The following is a 10,792-nucleotide window of genomic DNA, read 5'->3' as shown; positions in this document are numbered from 1 at the left end:
GGTCAGAGGGAGGGGGGGCGGGGGTCACATGACTGTGTCAATGGAGGAGGCGGGGTCATGGTGAGCGGGGGCGTGGCCAGAGGGCTCTGTGAGCCAATGGAGGGGGCGCGGTTAGGGTTAGCAGTAGGCGGGGTCGGGGGGGGCTATATGCCAATGGGGGCGTGGTCAGAGAGAAGGGGCGGGGCCAGAGTGGCATGTGTGCCAATGGAGGGGGGTTGGTCAGGGTGAGCGGGGGGGCCGGGGCCAGAGGTCTCTGGGACGGCGGGGGCGGGGCCTGATAGGGGCGTGGTCATAGGGCGGCTCGCGGTCGTTGAGGGGCGTGGCCAGCGCGGTGTGGGCGTGGCCTCCGGCGCCGCCGGGCTATAAAAGCGCTCCCCGGGCACCCCCGCGCCTCGCCGCCGCCACCGTTGACCTTCGCGTCTGCTCTCGTCCCGGCTCCCACCATGGCGCCCAGGAAGTTCTTCGTGGGGGGCAACTGGAAGATGAACGGCGACAAGAAGAGCCTGGGCGAGCTCATCCAGACGCTGAACGCCGCCAAGCTCTCGGCCGACACCGGTGAGGGGCGCGGCCGCACGTAGCGCACGTCCCGCGGCCGAGGGGGGGGGGGGGGGCGGTGGCAAATGCCAGAGGGCGCCGGGGCCGCTAAATATAACCCGCCGGCGGCGCTAAGTATAACCGCGAAACCGGATCTGGGGCTGCGGGGCCGGGCACACGTACGGCGCCTCCCGGAGCGGCCCCGCGGCGGGGATGGGGAGCCCCGGCTGCCCGGCCCCGCTGGCCTCTCCCCTCCCCAGCCCCTCCAGCTGCTCCTCCTGCCCCTCGTTGCCCCCCCGGGCCTTCTTCCCCCAACCCCTAGTTGCTGTCCCGGCCCCTCTTTCTCCAGGCCCCCAATCCCTGGTTGCCCCCCAGCTCTTCCCCCCTCAATCCCTGGTGGCCCCACCCCCACCCTCTCCTTCCCCTTCTCCCCTCCCAACCCCTGGTTGCCTTTCCTGCCCCTCAATGCGTGTCTGCACCCTTAACCTCTTCCTTTCCCACACTCCCAACCCTGGTTGTTCTCTCTCTCTCCCCCAGCTCTCAGTTGCCTCCCTCGAACCTCTTGCCCACCCCCCCCCAATCCCCTGGTTGACCCCACCACCCCTCTTTCTCTGTTGCAAACCCCCCTTGTGCTCTTCTTCTCGCCCCAGCCCCTGGTTGCTTCCCCACCACCAGACCCCTGTTGACGCCCTTTCCAACCCCCTTTTGATCAGAGGTGACAGGACAAGAGGGAATGGCCTCAAGCTCCGCCAGGGGAGGTTCAGGCTTGACATCAGGAAAAAAAATTTCACAGAAAGGGTCATTGGGCTCTGGCAGAGGCTGCACAGGGAGGTGGTTGAGTCACCTTCCCTGGAGGTGTTTAAGTGACGAGTGGGTGATGTGCTGAGGGGCATGGTTTAGTGATTGATGGGAATGGTTGGGGGCTTTTCCAACTTAGTGATTCTGTGACCTCTCTCAACCTTTCCCCTCCAACCTCTGGTTGCATCCCCCTCACCCTCTTCTCCCCTGGTTGCCCCGCTGGCCCCAGTGCCCATTTCCACCACAGGCCCAGCCCAGTGCTGTGCTGTACCCTGGTTCCTCAGCTGGGCCCCTTTCCAAGGGACCGTTGTGAGCTGGCTAAGGGGGCCTGGCTGCCAGCCTGATGTTACCCTTCTGCTCCCTAGAAAGTTCTTGCTCCCTGTCATGGAGTCATCGGATAGCGGGGACATTCCTGCTGCAAGGGTCCCCGAAATGTCAGCAAGGGCTGGCGGGTTGTGCCTTCCCAGGAACGGGGGAGGGCAGAGGGATGACCTTTGGGGCTGGAATCAGGTCGGTGGCTGGCTGCAGTTTCTTGTTCTTCACCTGCCCCAAGGTTAACCCTCTTCTCTGGCTTCCAGAGGTGGTTTGTGGAGCCCCCTCCATCTACCTTGACTTCGCCCGCCAGAAGCTCGATGCAAAGATCGGAGTTGCAGCGCAGAACTGCTACAAGGTGCCAAAGGGAGCTTTCACAGGAGAGATCAGGTGAGCCTGAAGGGAAGAGTAAAGCCCAGGTGCCTCTGGGACATGAATTTTCTCCAGAGGTGCAAGATATCTCATTTTCTCCCCAGCCCAGCAATGATCAAAGATATTGGAGCCACCTGGGTGATCCTGGGCCACTCTGAGCGAAGGCACGTTTTTGGAGAGTCTGATGAGGTGAGTGACCCAGGGACGGAGAGATAGTCCAGCTCAGCTGTGCCTGCGGAGACTGAAGGGGGAGCCATTATAATATGAGTGCAGAAGTAGGTCTGACTGTCAATTGCCTTGTTTTGTCTTTTTTTTCAATTCCCAGCTGACTGGGCAGAAGGTGGCTCATGCTCTGGCTGAGGGCCTTGGAGTCATTGCCTGCATTGGAGAGAAGCTGGATGAGAGAGAAGCTGGCATAACTGAGAAAGTGGTTTTCGAACAGACTAAGGCCATTGCTGGTAAGGGAAGAAATGGGTGGGTTTTCTCTTTTTTGCGTGTTTGGGAAGAAATGGTTGTAACGGAAGGCTATAGTGGCCTTCCTGGAAGACTTGCAGATGTGTTGCTGCAAATGTTCTCACACAATATTAACATGGTCATGTTAATAGAAGGCTTCCATGTTCCAGAAAGCATTCCAGCTCCACCCTTCGTAGCATGGGATACTGTGCTTACTTGTACCTTCTCCCTCCTCCCCAGACAACGTGAAGGACTGGAGTAAAGTTGTTCTGGCCTATGAGCCGGTTTGGGCTATTGGAACTGGTAAAACTGCGACTCCCCAACAGGTAGGAGCAGGGGAAAGGTAGCTGACTAAACAACCAACTGACCCTTCCCACTTGAGATTTTCTCTAAAGGTTCTCTCAAAGGTTCTCTCTCCTCTTTGGAAGAGAGTTGTATGCAGAGTGGCTCAGTCCTCAGTGGGACTCTTCCTCTTCCGTTGCAGGCTCAGGAAGTTCATGAGAAGCTGAGGGGATGGCTGAAAAGCCACGTGTCTGATGCTGTGGCTCAATCCACTAGGATCATCTATGGAGGTAAATGAGTCTGAATCCCCTTTCCAGTGCAGTAAGCGCTTAGTTTCTCTGCTCCTTGCTGCACCTGTACAACATGTTCTGCTGATGAGGAAACTTGAGGTTGTCAGAGCATGAAGAATCGCCTACTAGCTTGTTTCAGTAAACAGGAGACAGTTTTACTGTGTGTAGAGTAAGATGGGGCTGCGGCTAGTCTGGCCTTTGTGCCCTGGCCCCGTTTTCTAGAGCTGGCCCCATCTGACCTTTAAAATATTGCTCCCTTCTCAGGTTCAGTCACTGGCAGCAACTGTAAGGAGCTGGCCTCTCAGCATGATGTAGATGGCTTCCTTGTTGGCGGAGCTTCTCTCAAGCCGGAGTTTGTGGATATTATCAATGCCAAACACTGAAGCAGCCTGTGAGGAGCAGTCCCTTGTGGTTCAGAGCAAGAAATGGAAGCAAGAAGGGACCTTTCTTTGCACCCATCTCTGTACAGAGGCCTCCTCAGAGGCCTTTCCCCTCCACGGTTATTGTCGTCGCTGTGCTGCTAACCCCCACCACTGCGTTGAAGTCCTGTTAGTGGGAGCTTGTCTCAGCAGAGTCTTGACAGCCTCCTTTCACAGGTGGCAAAATCCTTGGCTGCCTGCTGACCTCTAAGAGCCCACAGTGGACCTGGCCAGTGCCTCCCCCTTTCTCTGCAGGGAGAGGGGGGCCGCTAGTGCTGGGGGAAGGAAAAATGAATCAGTGTCTTGCATCCTTCAGCTCCATCAGCAAGGAGCCTGTCAGCTTAGACCCTTGTAAGATGTCTGACCTCACCTGTGTCCCGTACTGAACAATAAATGAAAAACAAAATGCAAAGGAGGTGTCCTGGATTTTATTCAGATGCAGCTGGGGCTGAGCAGGGCCCAGAACTTACTTCTTGTGGAGGCAGCAGCATGCAGAGAGCGAAGTGGGGGTTTTGTCGGCTTTCTTTGAGGGCCAACAGTTGCCACAGGAGGCATTACACAGATTCAGTGTCTCTTCTCGTTCTTCACCTATGCTTCAGGTGAAAACCACCCTGAGCATCTTTCTTCAGTCTTCTTTTGGGCCCATGGACCTTTGTGTGCGTCTTTCTGATGTGTGTGTCTATCCCAGTAACTGCTGGAGGACCTGGCTGGCTGTTAGAACCTGCAGCAGGAAAATGAGGAGGCTGTAGGGGTTCCATCATGCCCCTTGGGCTAAATTCATAGAAGCACAGAACTGCTTGGTTGGAAAAGACCTTTGAGATCATTGAGTCCAACTGCACCTGTCTGTCCACTACTGAACCAGATCCCTGAGCACCTCACCTACCCACCTTTAAATGCCTCCAGGGATGGGGACTCGACCACCTCCCTGGGCAGCCTCTACCAGTGCCTGAGAACCCTTTCTGTGAAGAAATTCTTCCTAATATTCAATCTGAGCCTTCCCTGGTGCAACTGGAGGCTGTTTCCTCTCTTCCTATCACTTGATACTTGTGAGAACGCCCACCTCTCCATAACCTCTTTTCAGGCAGTTGTAGAGAGCAGTAAGGTCTCCCCTCAACCTCCTCTCGTCCAGGCTAAACAGCCCCAGCTTCCCTCAGCTGCTCCTCATAAGACTTGTGTGTCTGACCCTTCACCAGCTCCGTTGCTCTTCTTTGGATGTGTTTCAGGACCTCAATGTCTCTCTTGTGGTGATTTGAGGTGCAGTCTCACCAGTGCCAAGTACAGGGGCAGAATAACCTCCCTGGACCTGCTGGTTGTGCCGTTTCTGATACAAGCCAGGATGTCATTGGCTTTCTTGGCCACCTGGGCACACTGCTGGCTCATGTTCAGTCCCTGTCAACCGACACCCCCAGGTCCTTCTCTGCCAGGCAGCTTTCTAGCCACTCTTCCCCAAGCCTGTAGTGCTGCATAGGGTTGTTGTGGCCCAAGTGCAGGACTTGGCCTTGTTGAACCTCATTCTGTTGTTCTCAGCCCAGCGGTCCAGCCTGTTCAGCTCCCTCTGTAGAGCCTCCTTATCCTCCAGCAGATCAACTCTTCCTCCCAGCTTGGTGTCATCTGTGAACTTGCCAAGTGTGCATTCAATCCCTGTTCAATTACGTTGAAATGACACCAAACAATCAATTGAAAGATTTATTTGTGGTAGCAAGAACTTGAACTGGGAAAGCACGGTGGCAGGTAGCTTGGGTTCTACCGGAGCATTTAGAAGAAGGAAAGAGAGAAAAAAAAGGGAAAGGTATCCCCACACCTGGATCCCGTGCTGTTGGCTGTGATGATGATGCTCCTATGGTAGTGGGTGCGTGCTCAGCTCTGTGGGAGGTGCTTCTCCTGATCAGCTGATGATGCGGGGAGGGGTACACACCTACACAGATGTAGCACCTAGCACATACTCATCCATTCTATTTCTTGGGCTGATAATGAAGCAAAGGTTGGCAGTCACCATCTCCAAGGATGATGGGTCCTGGCCAAGGCCACCTCGACTCCTCCAGGTTCTCTCCCTTAGACCTCTCCTGCTTATCATGATTTAAGGGAATCTGCCTCGTCCATTGCTGTGCAGCTTTGCTTTTTTCCACCAACGAGACATTTACATCGATTCTTCCAGTCTCTCACTGTCCCACCAGCGAGCTGCTCTTTCCAGGCAGGTTTGGTGATGTGCCCATCCCTCCTCTTTGCCTGTGAGGACTATTAATTGACTTTGCTGCTCACCCCATGTGGAGCAGAGCAGCTCCCTTCTCAAGCAGGGTAGGTTTCTAGGCCGTGTGCCGAGGCTGCGCGTGCTGCCTGCCTTCAGCCCTGTGCTGGTGGGTGGGAAAGCCAGGCTAGATGTTTTTTCCCAGCTGCTGCACCGGCCTGAACAGTTTTAGGTAGCGGTTAGGGTAATGAAAAGGAAATGCCTCACCCGGAGGAGCTTAGCTGGGAGGCAGGGGGGCCTTGGGAGCCCCTGGGCAGTGCTCTGTATGGAGCAGACACGTGACAGGGGATTCGATCTGTTAATGCACACAGAATCATGGGATCGTTGACATTGGAAATGACCTCTAAGATCATCCAATCCAACCGTCAGCCCAACACCACTGTGCCTGCTAAACCACATCCCCAAGTGTACACACTTTTTGAACTCATCCAGGGATGGAGACTCCACCACCTCCCTGGGCACATGCTGCCAGTGCTTCACTGCTCTATCAGTAAAGAAATTTTTCCTAATGTTCAAGCTAAGCCTCCCCTGGTGCAACTCGGGGCTATTCCCTCTCCTCCTCTCACCTGGGAGAAGAGACCCGCACCCACCTCCCTACAACCTCCTATTAGGTAGCTGTAGAGGGCAATAAGGTCTCCCCTGAGACTCCTCCAGGCTAAACAACCCCAGTTCCCTCAGCCATTACTCATGAGACTTGTGTGCCGCACCCTTCAGCAACTTCATTGCCCTTCTTGGACACCTCACCCCATGGCTACCACTGGTGTCCTCAGCACCAACCCGTGTCCCCACTGCTCTCACCTCATGGCTTTCATCCGTGTCCTTAACACTCTCGCCCATGGCCACCACCTGTGCCCCCAGCATGTCCCCTTGTCCCTGTGCTGCTGTCAGGGCCAGGGATCATGGATCTGGGCACCACCATGCAGACACCAGGGGAGGTTGGCGAGCACAGGGTGATGCAGTGGGGGGACCTGGGGGGGAAGGGATCCCCTCAGACAGGACAGGGTGCGAGGCAGCCTTCTCCCAGGGAACAAGTGACAGGAGAGAGAAAACGGCCTCAGGTTGTGCCTGGGGAGGTTTAGATTGTATATCAGGAAAAATTTCTTCACCAAAAAAATGGTGGAGCACTGGCAGAGGCTGCCCAGGGCAGTGGTGGAGACTCCATCCCTGTAGGGGTTAAAAAAACGTGTAGATGTGGCACTTTGTGACATGGTTTAGCAGACATGGGGGTGATGTGTTAACGGTTGGATTTTATGAACTTGGAGGTATTTTCCAACCTCAGTGATTTACTAGCGTGAGAAGCAAGAGCCAGAGTGCAGCCCAGCAACGATGGCTCCTGGCTCCCAGCTCACACAGAGCAATGTGGAGAGGGGGATGCTCGAAGCAAACAAAAACATGTTCCTGAAAACTCTGTGGTTTCTACAACCAGAGTGTTTCTGAGAGGCTGCTGGGGCAGGGGACTCGGGGGGGTCAGCATGGCCAGAGCAGCAGGGATGTAGCCGAAGGCTGCAGGCGGTGGGTAGGCAGGATCACGCTCAAGGATCAGCCACGGGCTGCAGCTCTGCTCTCGGTTCCTGCCCACAGAGCCAGGAGAGTGACCTACATAAGAAAAACAGATGGGAGCCAAGCATTGATCTGCTGCTTTGAGGAGAACACAGAGGCATGGGCGCATTTGTAATGAGGAATAAACTCATGGACAATAATTTCTGCATCGACAGGAATGACAGATCTTATTTTTCTTCTTTTTGTCTGCTTTCTGGCTTGACCGCATCTCTGTGTGTAGCAGAAATATGGCCAGATCCTCACTGCAGATTGGTAGCGGCTGGATCTTAAACAGGTTGCTGTTGGGAAGAATGCGTTGTGCCAGATGTAACGGCTCGTGAGACGCTGCTGCGGCTCCGTGTCCTCAGCCCCAGCCAGTAGCCAGGCTGAGCTTGTATTCCCAGTAGGCACACACGTATATAACACACACACACACATATATATACACAGACAGCCACATAGAGCACTCACATGAACACAGCACTAGCAGCCTCATCCCACCCCCAGTGGAGCAGAACAGAGGAGCGCTGGTGAGCATGCAGACGAGGTGCAACACAGAAACCCCTGAGACTGCACCTATAACTCTTTTTATTTAACAAATTAAGAAAATCAGCTATGATTACCTTCAAAATGGTTTCCCTCTGAGCTGAGCCACAGCTGCATATGATGCTGCCGACGTTCAAAGCTGCAGATAGTTTTCTGAAAGGCTGTTGAGGATCTCTGTTGTTTTTGCTTTCGCGTCTTCTGCTGAGAAAAAATAATGGGTTCCTTCAAGCACCGCCTTGATCTTTGGCATTGCTTCACCATCAGCCTCAGTCAATAATTGAAAAGTTGCTGTTGCAGTTTTCTTCAGTTTCACAAGAACCTTGATGTTAACTCGCTGGTCACTCTTGCACACTGACATTTTTCCGACTGATGGTAAGAAAATGCCTATATTTGAAAAATCCTTGCTCCTGCACTGAGTGAAGCAACCAAGCTGAGACTCTCACTGCAACAGGTTAGACTATGTTTTATAACCGTCTCTTTGCCTCTCCCCTCCTACTCTTAGTTCCTGAGCTACAGGGTTAGTCTCAGGGTTTTTGTGTCAGACCTCATGTATATATGTGTGTATTTTCTATTTTTATTATGCTCTGAGGCTGCCCTGGGAGGGACCCAGAAAGGGTGTCCCCTCCTTTGAGTCCTACATTTGGGTTCCTGCCTGCCATCTGGGCATGTAGAGATTGCCCTTGGGCGGGCTGGCACCTTCTGGGATGGGTTTGGAGCAGCCTGGCAGGTTGCTGTTTGGGCTCCTCCTCCTGCTGATGTCTCCCTGTGCTCCTTTGTGGGTCTGTGGATGAGCCTTTAGCATAGAAACTCCTTAATGATTTCCGCAGTCAGATTTGGGAATTATTTATATATATATACACACATATATATGTACATGTGTACAACCCTTAAATAAAAAGTTCTCTGTTTTAAAGATTTGGGTTTCCTTGTATAATTTCTCTTATTTCTTGGTAAGTTCTTTCCTCATCTAGAGACAAAGGAATTGAGCCAGGTGTTCCTGTCACAAGACCAGATAAAATGTGCATAGAGGCATACGCTGCTTCTATGAGTCTGTTCTTAGAATTATAGAATGGTTTGGGTCAGAGGGGACCTTAAAGCCCATCCAGTTCCAGCCCCCCCTGCCGTGGACACCTTCCACTGCATCAAGTTGCTCAAATCCTCACCCAACTTGTCCTTGAACACATCCAGGGATGGGGCACCCACAACTTCTCTGGGAAACCAGTTCCAGTGTTTCACCACCCTCACAGGAAAACATTTCTTCCTAAGATCTGATCTAAATCTCCCCTCTTTCAGATTAAAAACACCTCCCTCGTCCTATCCCTGCACTCCCTGATAAACAGTCCCTTCCCAGTTTTCCTGCAGCCCCTTCAGGTACTGGAAGGTTGCTATAAGATCTCCTTGGAGCCTTCTCTTCTCCAGGTTGAACAACTCCAGCTCTCTCAGCCTGTCCTCAGCGTAAAGGGACAAAGGATGTGAAAAAAAAGTGTATTGTCACTTTTCCTTCAGCACCAATTTGCTCCTTAAGGCCTTGGAAAGCAAAGGCGAGAGGAGCTGGAGTGCTTTGTGTGTGCAGGGTTTTTTTTGCAGTGGATGTAGTGGAAAACCACACCACACGCAGGGTGAAGTCTACGGTATGAATTTGCATGGGGGAGGAGATCAGCGCTGAGGAGTCAAGCAGGATGGGACACTGGACACAGTCAGTGCTCCTGACCGCAGAGGGTGCTTTACAGGAGGGAAGGTAGCCGGCACACGTGCTGCGAGAACGTGAGACTCCTGTCTGTTGGTTGTGTGTCCAGCTCAGCTTGGCCCAGCTTATCTACCACCGATGTTGCCTGGGGGCTGCAAAGGAGCAAAGTGCACCAGAGGGAAATGGAGCAGGGCCTTGGACTTTGGTACTAACTGCAAAACACTGTGGGCCATCAGCTCCAAGCAGCATTCCCAGCCGGAAAACACCGGCTCTGCTTGGCAGCCACCCAGTACCAAAGATGGACAGGCATCAATGGCATCTGCTGGACACTTGCAGTCTCAGTCCTCCCCAGGCTGGAGGAGAGCTCACCTCCAGTGAGCCGGGACACTGTACCCCAAATGCCACTTCCTCGCATCTGGGAGATCGTACTGAGGCAAGTTTCACATTGAGCCCAGGCCTAATTCTGCTCAATATACTAGTTAAAATTTACTAAAGGAAATCATAGAATCATTAAGGTCAGAAAAGACCTCTAAGATCAAGTCCACCTATCAACACAATACCACTGTGCCTACTAAACCATGTCCCAGAGTACCACATCTACATGTTTTTTGAACCCCTCCAGGGATGGAGACTCCACCACTGCTCCGGGCAGCCTGTTCCAGTGCTTCACTGCTCTTTCAATAAAGAAATTTTCCTAATATCCAATCTAACCCCCCACTCCACCCCGGCTCAATTTGAGGCCATTCCCTCTTGTCCTATCACTTGTAGAAGAAGTGACCAGCGCTTGCCTCGCTACAACCTCCTCTCAGGTAGTTGTGGAGAGGGATAATGTCTCCTCTCTCCTCTTCTCCAGGCTAAACAACCCCAGTTCCCTTAAACACTCCTCGTAAGACTTGGGCTCCAGACCCTAACGTCTTCCCTCAGAGCTACTCACCACCTGAGCGACCACCACCCTGTGCAGCCCAGCCCAGCTTCAACCCAGCCCCGTTTTGAGCTGGGGGATGGACAACACAACTTCCAGTGGCTCCTCCTCGCTGAAATGATCATTCAGTTACTTGGATGTTCTCCTAAGACCTGTGGATGTCACCTTGCTGCAACAAGAGCACTTAAGAAGGTAGAATAGGGTTGCAAAGTGCTTCTCATGAAGGTCAGACATGCTCTGACTTTTCCATGTGGGATTCAATACCATAAATGACAGACCATACCTTATAAACAAAAAAAAATATTAAAGATGACAAAGGCTTTGAAGAGCTATATGGTTTCTTTTCATTTTCTCCCTGGCAGAAAACACTGAGGAGGTTCCTTGTTGAGGTTG

General features: G+C 53.1%; 1 protein-coding gene across 1 annotated transcript; it reads left to right on the top strand.

Annotated features, from left to right (window-relative positions):
• Positions 1 to 377: 377 nt before the first annotated feature.
• On the top strand, positions 378 to 3,872 carry TPI1 (triosephosphate isomerase 1). Its single transcript, XM_069865551.1, has 7 exons — positions 378 to 555; positions 1,911 to 2,034; positions 2,121 to 2,205; positions 2,342 to 2,474; positions 2,710 to 2,795; positions 2,954 to 3,041; positions 3,306 to 3,872. Exons 1-7 carry the CDS (start codon positions 444 to 446, stop codon positions 3,422 to 3,424), a joined length of 747 nt encoding a protein of 248 aa, XP_069721652.1. The 5' UTR covers positions 378 to 443; the 3' UTR covers positions 3,425 to 3,872.
• The last annotated feature ends 6,920 nt before the right edge of the window (positions 3,873 to 10,792 follow it).

This window comes from Phaenicophaeus curvirostris, chromosome 1, assembly GCF_032191515.1.
Source record: "Phaenicophaeus curvirostris isolate KB17595 chromosome 1, BPBGC_Pcur_1.0, whole genome shotgun sequence".
NCBI classification, from domain to species: domain Eukaryota; kingdom Metazoa; phylum Chordata; class Aves; order Cuculiformes; family Cuculidae; genus Phaenicophaeus; species Phaenicophaeus curvirostris.
The sequence above is the reverse complement of the archived record's forward strand: the minus strand, read 5'-3'. Positions and strand labels throughout refer to the sequence as shown.